The 18,027-nt window shown below is 58.3% G+C and overlaps 1 protein-coding gene across 2 annotated transcripts in view; it reads left to right on the forward strand.

The window, feature by feature from the left end:
* ANPEP (alanyl aminopeptidase, membrane) overlaps positions 1-11,010 on the forward strand; it is a 34,208-nt gene extending 23,198 nt beyond the window's left edge. For both annotated transcript variants that reach the window (XM_015428918.1, XM_015428926.1), the window contains exons 8-21: positions 183-326; positions 921-986; positions 1,490-1,555; positions 2,277-2,449; positions 2,697-2,773; positions 3,185-3,324; positions 3,596-3,651; positions 6,253-6,400; positions 7,156-7,247; positions 7,426-7,536; positions 8,020-8,187; positions 9,363-9,503; positions 9,596-9,677; positions 10,503-11,010. In XM_015428918.1, the coding sequence (XP_015284404.1) occupies positions 183-326; positions 921-986; positions 1,490-1,555; positions 2,277-2,449; positions 2,697-2,773; positions 3,185-3,324; positions 3,596-3,651; positions 6,253-6,400; positions 7,156-7,247; positions 7,426-7,536; positions 8,020-8,187; positions 9,363-9,503; positions 9,596-9,677; positions 10,503-10,655 (1,617 nt within the window). In that variant the 3' untranslated portion in view covers positions 10,656-11,010. The remainder of the gene's footprint in view (positions 1-182; positions 327-920; positions 987-1,489; positions 1,556-2,276; positions 2,450-2,696; positions 2,774-3,184; positions 3,325-3,595; positions 3,652-6,252; positions 6,401-7,155; positions 7,248-7,425; positions 7,537-8,019; positions 8,188-9,362; positions 9,504-9,595; positions 9,678-10,502) is intronic.
* Positions 11,011-18,027: the final 7,017 nt, after the last annotated feature.

Here is an 18,027-nt window from a genome sequence, read left to right on the forward strand (position 1 = left end):
GGGTGGGAGGGCGGGGCAGCCCCGGAGGAGGCGGCCCCAGAGGCCTTGGGCCAGCTGCTGCTCGTGGAGCTCTTGGGAGAAGTCTTGGGAAGGAACACCAGGACCCTGCACTCCTCGGAGGGTGGGCGGGGGACGCACCTCGGGGGGCCGGCCTTGACCAAGTGGGCCCCCCGTCTTCGCAGAAAGACCTGATGGTGAACAACGACATGTACCGCGTGATGGCCATCGACGCCCTGGCCTCCTCGCACCCACTCTCCTTCCGGGAGGAGGAGATCCAGACGCCCGCCCAGATCAGCGAGGTCTTTGACTCCATCGCCTACAGCAAGGTGAGGGGGGGGGCTGTTTGGAGAAACAGAGAGAAAACACTGCACCCCCTCACCCATCCAACGAAGACGGCACCTGGGAGCCCCTGCCTCCCCTCTGAGAGCCAGCTTGGTGTCCTGAGTGTGCGGACTCTTAATTCGGGAGAAGCGGGTTTGATTTCCCACCCCTCCTCCACTCGCACCTGCTGGATGACCTTGGGCAAGTCGTAGTTCTGTCAAGAGCTGTTCTTGAAAAAGAGCTATTTCTGTCAGAGCTCTCTCAGCCCCACTTGCCTACCTCAGGGTGTGTGTCTGTTGTGGGGAGGGGGAGGGAAAGGAGTTTGTCAGCCGCTCTGAGAGACACCTTTGGGTAGTGAAGGGCCATGGGGGATAAATCCAATCTCCTCCTCCTCCTCCTGCTTCTTTGTCTTTGTCTTCGTCTTCTTCCTCTTCTTACTGCAGAGGGTCCACTAAAGGCTAGACTGGCGGCCTGGGGCGGGGGGGGCGGGGAAGGGTTGCTGCCCCCCCTCCTGGCCTGGTGGTGTGCACAGTGTGGGGGAGGGGGGCCGACGGTGGGTCCTGCTGCCTCCCCATCACCTCCCCCCTTCTCCCCTGCAGGGGGCCTCCGTGCTGCGAATGCTGTCCGAATTCCTCACCGAGGACCGGTTCAAACGGGGGCTGCAGGTGAGGCCTGCCTGGTGAGGGGGTGGAGACGGGGGGGGGCTTCCTGGTGTCCTTGGCTGTGGTGTGGGGCGGCAGAGGACCGGAGCAGGGAGATCCCACCAGCTTTGGCCACAGGGAGAGGGCCGCCCCCCGCTTTCATAGGCTGCCGCTTCGGAAGGGAAGGTGCCGGCTGCAGGGAGAATATGGCCTTGGCACAAGGTCCTTTCTCCTCACCGGGCCAGTGGCCAGGAAAGCAGGTTGCCCGATAGAAGCAAGGCTGACCTCGCTGGGCATTGCCGCTTCCAGCGCCTGGCTGCAGAGGTTCTGTCCCCTCTGGGCCCTGTGCAGTGCGCAGATCTGTTGCGGCACCTGTGCCTGGCCCGGGACACCCCGCGGGAGAGTGCCTGCTCTCCTGGCACCCCACCCCAGCTGCAGCCCCCCCGTGGGGGGGGACAAGCCCTCCCGGAGCTCAGGAACTCCCCCCAGGAGGGGCTCTGACGGGCGGGCCTCTCTTTCCTCCCCAGTCCTACCTGCACACCTTTGCCTACGGAAACACTGTCTACGACGACCTCTGGACGCACCTGCAGATGGTAGGTCTCCACAGGACGCGGCCCCGGGGCAGGGGTCTCTGTTCTCCAGTCTCCCTGCAGGAGAGGAAGGGCTGAGGGACTGCACAGGCAGCCCCCCCCATGGGAAGAGAGCACCCCTCCCCCCGGGGCCGTTTAGGTCAGGGGAAGCACGGGGGGGGGCTCACGTGCTCAGCACAGCCCCTCGAGGGTCTCCAGCGGAGGGCTGCCTTTCCCTATCCTTTCCAGCTGCCCTGGCCCGTGGTGCCCTTTGCTCCTTCTGCTGCCCAGGGGCTCCCCCCATGCGCCCCTTCCTCCTGGGGTGGCCGGCCAGGGGCCACTTTTCGGTCTGCCTCCGGCTCCTCCCCAACCCCCCCCCTCCTCCTCCTCCTCTTCCCAGAGGAGGCCTCCGCTGCCTCCTTTCTTCACCAGAGCCCAGTCCAGGAAGGGGTGGCTCTGAGTCTGGCCTGCCTACAGGCACCGTGAGCATCAGAGAGAGCGGCCTGGACAGGGGTGCGTGAGAAGGGCCGGCCTGCTCTCCGAAATGGAGTTTCTTCCCTTCACTGGAGCCCTTTCCTGCCCCGCCCGCCTGCTCGCCCACTCTTCGGGCAGATGTGGCCTCCTGCCGGCTTGGAGGCCGGAAACCTCTTTCTGTCCCGAGCGAGCGAGCGAGGGCCCCACTGCAGCAGCAGCAGCCTCCGAAAGACAAACCCTGCCAAGAAGGTTCCTTCTTTGTCTCTGGCAGGCGGTCAACGAGGACAGTTTCTCTCTGCCTGGAACCATCAAGGAGATCATGGACCGCTGGACCCTGCAGATGGGCTTCCCCGTGGTGACCGTGGACACCCGCAGCGGAAACGTGGCCCAGAAGCACTTCCTGCTGGACCCCAACTCCACCGTTCAGCGACCCTCGGAATTCAAGTAGGTGGGGTGCCCTGGCCCCCGAGGGCGTGCTTCACTCGGGCTTCAGGGAAGGGACTGGCGCAGACAAGCCCCAGAGCCCGAGGGAAAGGTCCGGGGGGGGGGAGACAGTCTCTTTGCTGCGCCTGGTGTCCCGCACCGCAGGGCTCTTTCTTGGAGAACACCAGCAGCCCCTTTGGCAAGGGAGCCAGGAGAGAGGCCGGCCTGCCTGCCTCCATCTCTCTCCATCTTTCTCTCCTGCCCCCAGCTACACCTGGATAGTCCCCATCACCTGGCTGGCGTCAGATAACCAGGCAGGGATGTACTGGCTCCGGAACCAGACAGGTACGGGCCTTTCTTTGTTCCCTGGGCAGCCGTGGTCAGAGTCCACGCCCGATTTCCCAGGCTGCGCCAAACCGGCAAGAGGCAGTCACTTGCCCAAAGCGCTCCAACATCCCAGGTGGCTGTGGGCTGCCCGCAACCTCGCGCAGCCCCCCCCCCCAAGTGATCCTGCTTCCGGGGAAGGGGCTTCCTGCAGAGGGGGGGAGGGGCTCATTTTTCCCAGGCACCTTCTCCATCTGTGGGGGACCACTCAGCTCCCCAGGGGTCTGATTTGGAGCACCCCCGTCTAGCTCTGGGTCCTCCTCTCCTGCAAACAGTTTATGGTGTGTGTGGGGGGAGCCGGGATTCCAGCTGGGGACGGGGGGGGGCTGAGGCAGCCGAAGGGAACCCTAACCTCCCTCTTCCTTTGGGCAGAGACCAACGGCGACTTTATAACCACTGCGGTTCCCGGCAAGTGGCTGGTCTGCAACATCAACGTGACTGGCTACTTCCGGGTGAACTACGACCAGGGGAACTGGGTCCAGCTCCTGGCCCAGCTGGAGAGCGACCACGTGGTAGGTCGGAGGCCCCCTCATCCCCACACCTCTTTGCCCCCCCGCCCCCTCTTCCACCGGCTGCCACTTCTGGGAGCCCGTGGTGGGAGGAGGCCTTCTGGGCAGGGACTCTCTGCCCCGGCTCTGGAACCAGCAGGACGGAGCTCCCTGAGTCGCAGACTCCAGGGGAGGGAGGGAGGGAGGGCCTCTCTGCCCTGGGCCCCCCTCACCCGCCCGCCCTGGCCTCCCTGCCCCTCCCGCTTCCTGACCCACAGCTGCCTCCATTTCCCAGGCAATCCCCATTCTGAACCGGGCCCAGCTGATTGACGACGCCTTCAACCTGGCCAGGTAAGGGGCTGGGCTCCCCCCTCCCTCCCCCCTCAGCCTCGGGGCTCAAGGAGAGGACACCCCCGCGTAGCTGGGCAGGGCCCCTCTGCTGCCCCAGGGAGCGGAGGCCCCAGCAGGACCCAGCAGCAGCAGCGGGGCTGCAGATCTGAGTTGCGCTTTCTGGAAGGCGCTCTTTTGCAATCTGCCCCAGCCTCCCTGCCGGCACTGGGGGGGCGACGGGGCCTGGCGTGGCTTCAGAGGCTGGCTAAGCCCCGCTTTGCCCAGTTCTACACCAGCACCCAAGGGGGCAGGATGCCTGCTTGGCGCACGGAAGGCCCCAGGTTCAATCCCCGTGTAACCCTGCAGAGCTGGTTCCAATCAGAGTAGGCAAGACTAACTTTGGCAGAGGGGGCAGGGTGTGTGTGTGTGTCTGTGTGTCTGTGTGTCAGACTCATGCCTGACTTCGTGTGTTCCCTTCCACGGCACAGGAGTGTCTGCGGGGTACATCAGTGTAGAGCTTAGCTGCCATTAAAGCGTTCAGAGACAAGGTTTAGAGTTGCCGTTGTTAGTTTTGTTCAAACAAAACTTTAAATTTACCCTCAGGATATGTGTGTGTGTGTGTGTGTGTGTGTGTGTGTGTGTGTGTGTGTGTGAGAGAGAGAGAGAGAGAGAGAGAGAGAGAGAGAGAGAGTGAGAGAGAGAGAGAGAGAGAGAGAGAGAGAGAGAGAGAGAGAGAGAGTGTGTGTGCAAACCTTACATCCTTTGCTGCCTAAAAGCCCATATATCTTAGTTTTTGCCACCTCTTTAAGAAGCTGCGGTGGCTCAAGTGGTTAAGACGCTGAATTGCAGTCTGTGGAAGGTGGGTAGTTCAGCAGTTCGAGACCCAGGGGTGCCGCATGACGGAGTGAGCTCCCGTCTCTAGTTCCAGCTCCTGCCAACCTAGCAGTTCGAAAGCAAGAAATTGCAAGTAGATAAATAGGTACCGCTTCGGTGGGAAGGGAACAGCGTTCCGTGCGCCTCGGTGTTGAGTCATGCCGGCCACATGACCGCGGAAATGTCTTCGGACAGCGCTGGCCCTTCGGCTTTGAAACGGAGATGAGCACTGCAACCCTAGAGTCGGATTCGACTGGCTTTTGAGCAAGGGAACTTTTACCTTTACCTAAGAAGCAGGAAAAAAATAAAAGTTGCTAACATTAACCCATAAATTGTGCAATAAAGAAAATATTTTTAAATGTGGACTGGATCATTGTATTGGAGCTGTACCAGCAACAAGATCTGAATATAATGTTGAAAATCTCTTCAGTACGCACAGTCTGACACAGTCTGTCATAGAACAAAGTGAGTCCAGCAGGGGCACCTTTAAGACCCATAAAGTTTTATTCCGGGCCTAAGCTTTCGTGTGACACTTCATCAATCTTCAAGGTGTCACACTGGTCTCAAATTTTGTTCTGTTGCTTCAAACCAACATGGCCAGCAGTGACCCCACCGGAAACAGTCTGTCATAGTTACTGTGGTGGATGAAAATGAGTCACACTTAACAACAGCCTTGAGAATATAATGGTCTGTCTACAGTACATACAGGAATTAAGACGCTGAACTGCAGGCTGTGGAAGGTCGGTAGTTCAGCAGTTTGAGACCCGAGTGTGCCGCATGACGGAGTGAGCTCCCGTCTCTAGTTCCAGCTCCTGCCAACCTACCAGTTCGAAAGCGAGAAATTGCAAGTAGATAAATAGGTACCACTTCGGTGGGAAGGTAACAGCGTTCCGTGCGCCTCGGTGTTGAGTCATGCCGGCCACATGACCACGGAAACGTCTTCGGACAGCGCTGGCTCTTCGGCTTTGAAACGGAGATGAGCACCGCAACCCTAGAGTCGGATTCGACTGGCTTTCGAGCAAGGGAACCTTTACCTTTTAATGCTGTTCCATAAAAAATTGTTAGAAAGCATTTTTGAGTGAGTAAAAAACATTTTTCGTTTTGAATGATGGTTTCAGCTGAGGTTTTTCACTGTTTCCCTCAAATTCTGCATTTTTGTGTTGATTTTGTTTTAATCCTGCAAAAAATGGGGGGAAACTTTAAGCAGTATGTGTGTGTGTCTGTGTGCATGCCGTACGCAGGGGTGGGGGTGGGGTAGCTTCACATCCCTAGTTCAAGATAATGATGGGAGTGGAATAGAAACTGGAACTCTGCCCCGCACAGATGAATTGGGGCCCCCGCCGTGGCTCTGGGCTTGGCTTGTCTCACAGTGGGGAGAGCCACCCCCCAGCCCTCCCTCCCCCCTCCCCCAAAGGTACCTGATGGGAAGGCTGAGGGTCCGCACCTTCTGCCAAGCACAAGGAGATGTGGGAAGGATCCCCCTTGTCCAGGACTCCAGTCTCTCTCTCCCCCCCCCCCAATGCCTCCCTCTGGGGGGTGCATTCCAAGGAGGCGGAGAGAGGAGTCCAGCCCCAGGGGTGTCCTCCCTCCTCTCTCCTCCATCTCTTCGGGGGTTCTCACTTCACCTTTCCCAGGGCTCAGCCCTGCCCCAGGGAGAAGAGGGTGTGCTCTTGCCATGGCTGGTGGCGGGGAGTGCCGGCCTTTCGGCCAGGGAGCCGCATCCCCAGGCTCACCTTGTCCAACTTCCAGGGCCAAGTACATCAGCACCGAGCTGGCTCTCAACACAACGCGCTACCTGTCCCAGGAGTTCGACTACCTGCCCTGGGAGGCGGCCCTCAGCAACCTGGGCTACTTCAAGCTCATGTTTGACCGCAGCGAGGTCTACGGGCCGATGAAGGTGAGTGCCGGCGGGGCCCCAGGGACCAGAGGGGGGGGGGGGGGGGGGGGAGAGCTGCTCGCCGAAGGGGCTGCCACTGCGGGAATAGTTGGCAGAGCCGGGAAGGCGGCACACGTGTCTGCATGAGCTGAAGAAAAGAGGTTTACTATATAAAGGAGAAAAAGGGTCCCATCGGGAAGTAAAATAACAAACATCCGGTCTAAGTATTTCTAAGTTCCATGCTGACTGTTTAGATGCTAAACTTCGTGTGTGTGTGTGTGTGTGTGTGTGTGTGTGTGTGTGAGAGAGAGAGAGAGAGAGAGAGAGAGAGAAGGAAGGAAGGAAGGAAGGAAGGAAGGAAGGAAGGAAGGAAGGAAGGAAGGAAGGAAGGAAGGAAGGAAGGAGATAAAAGTTTCCCAACTTCCCTTGTGGACGTGACCAAAAGCAAGCAGCACCCCAATAAAACTGGCCATCCAATAGACATTCTGCAGCTCACATCATTAGGAATATTGTCACCTGCTCTCTGGTGGGAACTGTGTGCTTGCCCAAGTTCTAATTGGCCCTGAACTAAACGGCTAACAAGAGCATGCCTACAGCAACAAGTGAACTCTTTCACGACTGAAGGATGACCCTGCAGACTCCGACAGCCACAGAGGGGGGGTGCAGGGGGCTGGAGTGGCCATCGCAAGGGCTCCGGGCCTGGCACCACCTGCCTCGTGGGAGGCCCTTCAGTCCTGCGGCCTGCAATCCCGCTGCACTTTCCCTTCCCACTGCAGAGATACGTCCGGAAGCAGGTAACTCCTCTGTTCAGTCACTTCCAGACCCTCACCTCCAACTGGACCACCGTCCCCTCCGGCCTGATGGACCAGTGAGTCTTCCGGGGAGCAAGGGGGAGGGAGGGGTGGAGGGAGTGGGGTCTGCCGAGGACTGGCGAGAACCAGCACGATTCCGGCTGGAGAGCCCTCCCCTTCTGGGGGCGAGGCCGTGCTCCCACCCCCGGCATCGGTCGGCCCCCCCTTCCTGAGGGAATGTCGCTCCTCCCACAGGTACAACGAGATTTTCGCCATCAACACGGCCTGCTCGTATGGCGTCTCGGAGTGCCAAGCCCTGGCTTCGGGCCTCTTCGGAAGATGGAGAGAAAACCCCAGCAGCAACCCGTAAGCCCAGGGCAGGGCTCTGCCAGGCCCGACACGCCGCGATAGCCCTGCAGGCGGGCTTGTGGCCAAAGTTTGCTCTGGGTCACTCTTGCCCTCCACTGCGTGGGGCTGGTGGGGCAGGGGAGCGGGGGGGGGATTGCTTGATCAGAGCCAGCACCTGAGGCCATTCCCGTGGCGGTTTGCTGAGCAGAGTTGGGGCCCCAAGACCACAGAACTCCCTCCCCAGTCCCGTTTAGGGTTTGGGCTCTTCTGCCCTGGCTGGGAGAACTTTTGGGACTGCTGCCGTTAGCTTTCTTGGCTAAGCCAGTGACTGTTGTTCTAAATTATCTGTTTCAACCTGCGTCGTGGTCTCTGTGATCCGAGAGCCTTGCTGGAGACCGTAACTTGGAGCGTCTGGGGGGGGGGGGGGTTTAATGATGAATGTGCTCCCTTGGCGCATTTCACGCTCTCGGCTGACTTGCGTCTCTTGCCTTTCACCCCCAGGATCCCCCCAAATCTGCGCTCCTCCATCTATTGCAATGCCATCGCCACGGGCGGAGAGGAGGCCTGGGACTTTGGCTGGGAGATGTTCCAGAACGCCACCGTGGTGTCCGAGGCAGACAAACTCCGCTCGGCCCTGGCCTGCAGCCAGGAGCCCTGGATCCTCCAGCGGTGAGGGCGGGCAGAGGAGCTGCAGAGCTCGCCAAAAGCTAGGGTTGCCAGCCTCCAGGTGGGGCCTGGAGATCCCCCCCAGACAACAGAGATCAGTTCCCTTGGAGGAAGCGGCTGCTTTCGAGGAGGGCATCATACCCTGCTGAGGCCCCCTCCCCTCCCCTCCCCCAACCCAAAAAGGACAGGCAGGTGGAGGGGGGAGGGTTTGGGCTGCCCCCTTTCCCATGATGGGTTAGGGCTGCCCAACCTCCAGGTGAGAAGCCAAAACTGAGAGATCACGGGAGGAAGTGGAAATCCAACAACAACCTCCGTGATGGGAAAAAAGGAAGAGTCAATAAAGATATGTTTGAAAAATCATTTACTGTAGTAATTCAGTAAAAAATTCTCTTCGATGATCGCTCACACGCAACGAATGCTGCGCAATGTAAACAAACTCATTTCACAATAGTTGCTTTATCTGAGCGTGTAGCAATCCCAATTCTTATCACTAGAAGGAAGGAGATACACACGTGAGCGATAATAGAATTTTCTACAGTAAATGATCTTTATTGACCCTTCGTTACTTTCATCACGGATGCTGTTTTCGGATTTCCTCAACCTCCAGGTGAGGACTGGAGTTCTCTTGGCTCATCTCAAGACGATGGGGATGAGAGTCCCCCTGCAGGAAAGGGCCGCTCCGGAGGGCGGAGTCTGCGGGATGATACCCTGTTGAGCTCCACCCCAAGCCCTGCCCTCCCCAGGCTCCACCCCCCAATCTCCAGAGATGAGCTTTGTGTTTCTGGGAGCTCCTGAATGGTCCTCCGGAGTCCCAGAAGAGTCACCCATCCCAGAGTTGTGGAGGTGGGGAGGTGAGCTAGTCATGCGCATGCAGGTAATGGAGCAGGAGGAGAGGTGGGAGGGGAAGGGGGTCAGGGTGGTCTTCTCCTCCTCCTGCTCCTCCTCCCGCCCAGAGCACAGGATGGGTGTGTGTGTGCGTGTGCCACCTTCTGCTTCGCATGGAAGAGAGGAGGGAGAGAAGCGGTCACTTGAAAGGGAGGGGTCCCAAAGCGTGGACGGCTGCCCCGGAGGAAGGGCTGAGCGAGCGAGGGGGCACTCCCAAGGGGACCTCTTCTGCCCACCCTGGCATCAGATGCCCGCTCAGAGACACGCCCCCCTCTCTGTGCCCCCCCCCCCAGGTACCTGAAGTACACCCTGGACTCCTCCAAGATCCGCCGGCAGGACGCCACCTCCACCATCAACAGCATCGCCCGCAACGTGCACGGGCAGAGCCTGGTCTGGGACTTTGTGCGTGCCAACTGGAAGACGCTCTTTAACCAGTGAGTTGGGGGGGGCACCCTGACAGGGATGGGGGGACGGGTGGGGTCAGGCTGCCCACCCGTGCTGATGCCACTCCTGCCAACCCACCCAGGTATGGCGGAGGCTCCTTCTCCTTCTCCGGCCTCATCCAGACCGTGACGCAGAGGTTCGCTTCCGAGTTTGAACTCCAGCAGGTAAGGCCTGGGCGGAGGGGGTGGGGGGGGAGGTTGTGGGGAGGCAAACCCCGGGCCTTTTCGTCACCCTCCCAGAAGTGCTCTCCCACCTTCCCGTGAGGGAGGGAAGAGTCCATTGTCACCCCTCCCCTGGGTCAGGGCTCTCCAGCCAACCGGGCACACTCTCCCCCGCCCCCGCCCCTTGGTATGGCCAAACCAACCGTAGGTGTGGTTGGAACGCCGGGGGAACAGGGCTCCATCTGGAGAGGTGCTGTGGGCTGGAAGTGATTTCCCTCCGCACTTAGTTCTGGTTCAACCCCTCCCCCCAAATCGGCTGCTTTAAGCCCCAGTGGGGAAGAGAGAAACGCACCCCCCCTCCCCGTTAAGCTTGTCTCCCCCACTCATCTGGGTCTTAGAACGGGGGAAGGGGCTCTTTCCAGTGGGGAGCTCTTCACAGCCAATGGCAGGACCAGTTTGGTGTCGTGGTTAAGTGCGCGAACTCTAATCTGGGAGGACCGGGTTTGGTTCCCCACTCCTCCTCCACTCGCACCTGGCTGGATGACCTTGGGCAAGTCCTAGTTCTGGCACAGCTGTTCTTGAAAAAGAGCCGTTTCTGTCAGAGTTCTCTCAGCCCCGCTTACCCCACAGGGTGTCTGTTGTGGGGAAGGGAAAGGAGTTTGTAAGTCGCTCTGAGACTCCGAGTGAAGGGCGGGGTATAAATCCAATCTCCTCCTCCTCCTCCTCACCTGGCGTAACGTCTTGAGCAGCCCCCACTGGACGGAGCTGCTGCAACCTTTGAAACGGGAATGTCCCCCCCCCGCCCCCCCTTTCTGTCCCACACGGCAGCTGGAGCAGTTCCAGAAGGACAATGCGGATGTCGGATTCGGTTCCGGAACTCGGGCTCTGGAGCAGGCGCTGGAGAAGACCAAGGCCAACATGAAGTGGGTGGCGGAGAACCAAGAGGGCGTGCTGCAGTGGTTTCAGAGGGAGAGCCAGTAGGGAGGCTTGCGACATCCCTGCGAGGGAGGAGGGCCAGGCGCCCGGGTGTCACATCAAAGCCCCAGTCCTGCCTGTGCCACGCCCACGGGCTCCCATGATGCTTTGCAGTGCTTTGCAGTGCAGAGGGGCTCCTTCTCAAGTAGGGTCGCACAGAGGGGCAGCATTTCCACTCCCACAATGCACCGGGTGTTCAGCTGTTTAAGTAACTGAATGACTATCTCAGGGGTGGGGGGGGCGAGAGTGGGAAGGAAGGAAAACAGACTCTGCCCCCAATGGCAGTCTCCTTCCCCCTCCAGCACTTTCTGTATAGTTTTATAACCCCGACTTGTAAATAAAAAAAGGCTCTTGGTCTACGTCCGGATTCATTTATCTGTTCCCTTCCTTTTCCATCCGCCTCCCTTGATGAGATTCAAGGCAGGTTAAGCGGTTGTCAGAAAGCCCAGGATCAAGTGTCCCACGTCAATGCGTTTTATATTTTTTAAAAAACCCAAAGACCGTTTTTTCAGACACTAGGAATATCTTTATTTATTTATTTATGGGATCTTTATCCCGCCCTCCCCCAAAGGCGGGCTCAGGGCGGGTCACAAGGTACCCATCAACGCATAGAAAGCAGTGCCATATTGTTGAGATTCTTTGAGATTCAGGATCGATGGTCGTATTGCAAACACAAGAGCACACATTAGTAAAAGAAAAATATCTCTCCCTTATTATAAAAGAGTAGTGGGTGCCAACGTTCTAAAATGCACACCTTTAGTGTATGGACGCTTGAACTGTCAGTCAGAAGACGCTGGCTGGGTTGACTGGCTGCTTTGTGCAGTCCCGCCCAGCGTTTCAAGGTCTTTTGCATATGGAAGCTGATTGGACTTCACTGCATTCCACACCTCAAACTCACCCCCCTCCCCGCAAGGCAGTTGGAATGTCAGTTGCATATGGAACCTTCAAGGTCTTTTGCATATGGAAGCTGATTGGACTTCACTGCATTCCACACCTCAAACTCACCCCCCTCCCCGCAAGGCAGTTGGAATGTCAGTTGCATATGGAACCTTCAAGGTCTTTTGCATATGGAAGCTGATTGGACTTCACTGCATTCCACACCTCAAACTCACCCCCCTCCCCGCAAGGCAGTTGGAATGTCAGTTGCATATGGAACCTTCAAGGTCTTTTGCATATGGAAGCTGATTGGACTTCACTGCATTCCACACCTCAAACTCACCCCCCTCCCCGCAAGGCAGTTGGAATGTCAGTTGCATATGGAACCTTCAAGGTCTTTTGCATATGGAAGCTGATTGGACTTCACTGCATTCCACACCTCAAACTCACCCCCCTCCCCGCAAGGCAGTTGGAATGTCAGTTGCATATGGAACCTTCAAGGTCTTTTGCATATGGAAGCTGATTGGACATATATACGTTTCAGTTAAAACCTAAAAACCAGCTAAAGTACATGATGGTGAAATGGTGATACATAAGCCTCGGGGATATACTGCGCGTGACTCAGGAGGGGGGGGGCACTGGAATGCTAGTTGAGCCCCACCCATCCCAATCTGTGATACGCTGATATGACTGGCAGCCCAGGCTGGTGGGGGGTGGCTGGTTCGAGCAGAGGAGGCCAGATAGAGTGAGGCACCCACCACCTTAGCCGAAGGCCTGGCGGAACAGCTCCGTTTGACAGGCCCTGCGGAATTTCAGCAAGTCCCGCAAGGCCCTGTTCTCTCACTTGGGAGCTTGTTCTACCAGGCCGGAGCCAGAGCCAAAAAAAGGCCGAAGCTAAGCAGATTACCAGTCAGGGATGTTTTGCTGCGCATAAAGCTCTTTGGGAGGGCATATCTTCTGCACCCTATTGGGAGACAGGGTCCCGCCAATAGCTTGGTCCCTGACTGCATAGGGCCTTAAAGGCTAAAACCATAACCTTGACCCTAATTTGGTACTCAGTTGGCAGCCAATGCAGGTGGCGAAGCGCTGGGTGTATGGGCGCCCGCAAAGATGTCCCAGGCAGGAGGCGCACCGCTGCATTTTGCACCAGCTGAAGTTTCCGGGTCAGGTTCAAGGGCAGCCCCGTGTAGAGCGAATTGCAGTAATCCAGTCTGGAGGTGACCATTGCATGGATCACTGTTGCCATGTCGCGGGAGGAGAGAGAGGGAGCCAGCCGAAGAGGGCAGAAGGCCGACCGGGCAGTGTTGGTGACCTGGGCCTCCACCACAGCCCTGCTCCCTTGACACAAATGTCCTCCTGAACAGATTCCATTCTGCACATAACAGGGTCGGGGTGGGAGACCCTGCTGCTGGGCGGGAAGGTCACTAAAGACACCCAGGAGAGAATGCCACACCTGGGAGAGGGCCCAGGCCTCCATGGGGATTCTAGAAGGAATGGGGGGGGGGAGGATGCACTTTGCACGTACTCCAGATCTTCTGCACCATTATTTCCACATGTTCCATGGCAGGAGCTCAGGGGCCTCTGGCTCAAGCGCAGCTCCGTGTGGCCCAGTCCTGCTTTTCAGCAGCGTAGCCAGGGGCTTCTCCCTCGCTATCCACTGGCCCGTCCCCATCCTGGGGGCTGCATCAGGCATCAGCTGTCTCCCTCCAGCAAGCTCTTCATGTTCCCCCACCCCGTCAGGCGGGGCGCACAGGTTGCTTTTCCCCACAAGGGGGCAGCAAGTCCCCAAACTGGGTCTCCCTTGACCGAAGGCCGGGGGAAGCAGGCGGGTCTTAATCTGGGCAGATTCAAGGCAGGGCTTGAAGAGTCACAACACCAACATTGGCTTCTCTTATGTTCTTATGGAAACTCTCAGGCTGGGGCAAGGGATGCTCTGTATTCTTGGTGCTTGGGTGTGTGTGTGCAACAGTGGGAGGGCTCCTGGTGTCCTGGTCCCACTGCTGGACCTCCTGGTGGCACCTGGTATTTTTGGCCACTGTGTGACACAGAGTGTTGGACTGGATGGGCCACTGGCCTGATCCAACAGTGGCTTCTCTTATGTTCTTATGGAAACTCTCAGTCTGGGGCAAGGGATGTTCTGTCTTCTTGGTGCTTGTGGGGGGTAAGAGTGGGAGGGCTTCTAGTGTCCTCCTGGCCTCACTGCTGGACCTCCTGAGGGCCCCTGGTATTTCTGGCCCCTGTGTGGCACAGAGTGTTGGACTGGATGGGCCACTGGCCTGATCCAGCATTGGCTTCTCTTATGTTCTTATAGTAACTCTCAGTCTGGAGCAAGGGATGCTCTCTCTTCTTGGTGCTGGGGGGGGGGGCCACAGTGGGGAGGCCCCTGGGGACTCTTATATGGAGCAGAGGTCTATCAGTGGCTGTTAGCCACAAGGTGTAGATAGGAACTCTCGGCCTGGGGCAAGGGGTGCTCTGTGTTCTTGGTGCTTGGGGGGGTCAACAGTGGGAGGGCTTCCAGTGTCCTGGCCCCACTGCTGGACCTCCTGAGGGCCCCTGGTATTTCTGGCCACTGTGTGACCCAGAGTGTTGGACTGGATGGGCCATTGGCCTGATCCAACATTGGCTTCTCTTATGTTCTTATGGAAACTCTCAGTCTGGGGCAAGGGATGCTCTGTCTTCTTGGGTGTGGGGGGGGGCAGCAGTGGGGGGGCTCCTAGTGTCCTCCTGGCCCCACTGCTGGACCTCCTGGTGGCTCCTGGTATTTTTGGCCACTGTGTGATCCAGAGTGTTGGACTGGATGGGCCATTGGCCTGATCCAACATTGGCTTCTCTTATGCTCTTACGTTCTTAGGTAAGCAGGCAGCAGAGGCCGAGGGGAAATTGGTGTGTGTGTGGGGAAATCACCGGGGGGGGGGCATGCAGCCAGCATAAGTTTGCAGGAAACTCTTCCAGACACCCACACACAGCGAGGGGAACAGTACCTCTCTGGCACTGCCCACTGGCATCCAGGTGCCATGCCCAAGAACGCTCTGCACTTTGGGAGAAGGCTCAGAGCCAACGTTCCTGTTGCAGGTGGGCAGGAGGCCAGAGGAGGGGGGGGCTGTGAGAGGTAGGCCAGGATCTGTCCCAGCCGCCTGCCGGGGCACCGCCGGGGTCCCTGTGGCAGGGATCCTGGCCAAGGGAAGGGGAACCGGGCCATCTATAGGGGGTGGTAACCGGGCAGGGCGGAAGGCTCTGGGCCCAGTCTGGAGGGAGGCTGGGGGAGAGGAGGAGGAGGAGGAGGGTCACCGCTTTGCTGCCTCTGGAAGTGTGAAGTGGCCCCCTGGCAGGCCCGGAGGAGGGGTCGAGGGCCAAGGAGGCGAGGGGGGTGGTGGGAAAGGCATCCTCATTTCCCAGAGTGTGAATTTCTGCAGCTCCGGGCTTCATCGTTGTCTCCCCCCCCCTTGGGAAGTGTGCAAGAAGCAATTCACAGGCCTGCGTGAGCAGCTAATTCTCTTTCCAGCAGCCTCTGGCCCAGCCTCCCATGAGGTCCTTGGTCCCCCCCCCCAGGCCAGGAGGACCTTGACCCACCGGCAGAGATGCTCCGGCCTCTCGCCCTTCGGTGCTGCCCAGAAGCCAGCCGGGGGCAATGCAGATCTTGGGGAGGAGGGCACAGGAGGGGAGGGAGGGAGGGAGCCGGGGCCCTCTTGGGGTGCTGTGGAGGAGAGGAAAGGGCTCCTCCGACAGACCCAGAATCGTGGCTCTGCAACCCTGGGGACGAGGGAGCAGCAATGTGTGTGTGTGGGGGGGAGGCAGAAAAAACGGGTGGGTTAGAAGGATCCAGGGGCAACCTAAGAGGAGCTGCGCTGGATCAGGCCCGTGGTCCAGCTTATGAGAGCCTGCACCTCCGGACAGGAGGGAGGTCTCCTCGTGCTCCCGGGCTCTCCCTTTTGGGCTACAGCCCCACCCCAGACCCCCTGATCTCCCCTCCTTGCTGGCACTGGTGCTGCCGGTGGGCATCCGCCTCATGCCTGGCTGAGAGATCTGCAAGAAAGGACCCTTGCCAGGGGCCAGGGCAGCTCTGCGGCAGGCAGTCCGCCAATTGCTCCAGGAAGCGGCCAGTCAGTGTGGACCTGTGCTATGCTCCCGCAGAGGGCTGCAGGGGGTTGGACTGGATGACCTGCAAGGTCCCTTCCAACGCTAACATCCTGTGCTTCTATGACCCCAGCCCCCTACCTGCCCCAGATGGGACGGGGCTAGGAAGAGCCCGCCAGAGAGGGGGCCCGGCCCACCCAATCACAATGCCAGGCTGGTTCCCCGGAGTGGCCCCAGAGCCTCTTGGGGCCAGCACTGGTCTGTGCAGGCTCCAGGAGGCCTTCCGCTGCTGGACACACATCCCGCTCAGCACATCCTGCCGTGCCTCCAACGTCTCTTCGGCTACTTACCAGCAAGCAGGGGGCATTCTCCCAGAAGGCTTTGCTCCGCCCCAGCAGTAGCCAGGCGTGGGGTCTGGGCCAGTCTCCTCCCCTGGAGGGTGCGGCGGTTGGTAGCTCGAATTTTATGTGCAAAATATTGGGGGAAAGAAGAGACACCCACAAAGGAAGAACTATTTTTTGGCTTTTAGATGTAAAGCTAACTTTACAATTACATGAGAAACAAGAAGGGAACTTTGAAAGAAAATGGTCGCGATTCTCTCATTGGGTGCAAAATTTTCTTGGAGAACTTAAATCATGAATCTCAACAAAAACATCACAGGCACGGCATAGAAGACTTTGATTCTATACGTTCATTGTAATCAAAACTGATGTATGAGTACAGCATCCATTCTCTTAGATTTTCCTATTCTGCTTCTCATTTTGTTTCTGTTTTTCTCTCTCTGTAGTCCCTTTCTTTGAAACGAATAAAAATGTTTAAAAAAAAGAAGATGAGGGTGCCGTGGTTCGGGCAGAGGCCCACCAGCCTTCATGAGAGCAGAGCTGAAACCGCCACGGCTTTTGCTGAACACTCTCCCTTAAGGGGGCCTTGCGGACTAGTGGAACATGATGTGGGCAAAGACCCAGAGGAGACGGAGGTATGTGGGCAGGGGGGCGGCCCTCCTCACTGCCTGGGCGTGCTCTCGGATCACAGCCATTGCCTGCTGGACCTCGTTGCTGCTTCAGCCGGGTCTTCTCTGTCCTGCAGCCTTCAAAGGTTCCTGCAAGAGAAGTCAAAGAGGCGTCCAGCCCCGTTTCATGGTGATCCTGTCAGAATTTCCTCCACAGCCTGGATTCACATCTCCTACAGGGTGCCCAAGGTAGAACCATAGAGTTGGAAGGGACCTCCAGGGACACCTAGTCCAACCCCCTGTCCCATTGAGAGAATTCACAACTACCTCCCCCCCACGCCCCCAGTGACCCCTGTTCCATGCCCAGAAGACGACAAAAAAAAACCCGCCAGGATCCCTGGGGACCAAACTGGCCTGGAGAAAAATTGCTTCCTGACCCCAAAGCGGCGATTAGCATGTCAGAAAGATCAAGTTAATTCATGCAGTTAGTATTCCCCAGCACTCTGGATGGGTGTGAAAGCTGGACCATGAAGACTGCAGACGGGAAGAAAGTGGATCCCTTCGAAATGTGGTGTTGGAGGAGAGTTTTGCAGAACAAAAAGGCACCTCCTCCGGGGGTTCGATCAAGTCAAGCCCGGGCTCCCCCCAGAAGCCGAAAGGACTCAGCTGAGGCGATGGTGCTTTGGTCCCACCACGAGGAGAGAAGAGTCCCTGGGGAAGACCATCCTCACGCCAGGAGGAGGGGGAGGCGGCAGGGGAAGAGGAGGACCCGACAGGAGGCGGACGGACTCCCTCAAGGGAGCCCACAAAGGGGGCCCCCCACACACACTTTGCCAGGCCCGGAGGAGAGGACAAATTTTAGAGAAGGGGGATTCATGGGGTCGCCATCAGTCGGAAGAGACTTGGCGGCTCCTAACAGCCTATTTAGGATCTGGTGGAGGAAGAGAAGATATGTCCCCCGAAGGGCACTGAGATCAGCAGACAAGACTCTCCTGGTGATTCCCGGCCCCAAAGGTATCTGGCTGGCCTCGACCGGGCCCTTCTCCGCCTTTGCCCCAGCTGGGTGGCACTCTCTGCTGAACGACATCCGGGCCCTGCCTGACAAGGGCCCGGGTCACACGGGCAGGAAACTGCGGGGGAGAAGCGTGGCTGTTTGCCCTGGGGCAAACTACTGCGCAGTTACTCGATCAGACCTCCCGTGGAGGTCCTGTGGAGGTACCGTGGAGGTTCCATGGCAAGGGAGAGGTGCTGATCACAGGACAAGCCGGCGCGCAACGAAGAAGCGCGCGCCGCGGCAAACTGTTTTGTTTTTGTGTGTACACAATGAATGCGCATGCTTCGTTGGGTGCGTGTGCGCATCCACAGAGACGTGGACAAAAAAACCAAAACCTTATTTGCAAGGGGACATGGGCGGGCGCCGGATGCCACCGGAAACGCGATCAGATGCCCGCCATTGCCCCGCAGTTTCCGGAAACTAGT

Source organism: Gekko japonicus, unplaced genomic scaffold, assembly GCF_001447785.1.
Source record: "Gekko japonicus isolate JY-2015 unplaced genomic scaffold, Gekko_japonicus_V1.1 scaffold773, whole genome shotgun sequence".
Taxonomy (NCBI): domain Eukaryota; kingdom Metazoa; phylum Chordata; class Lepidosauria; order Squamata; family Gekkonidae; genus Gekko; species Gekko japonicus.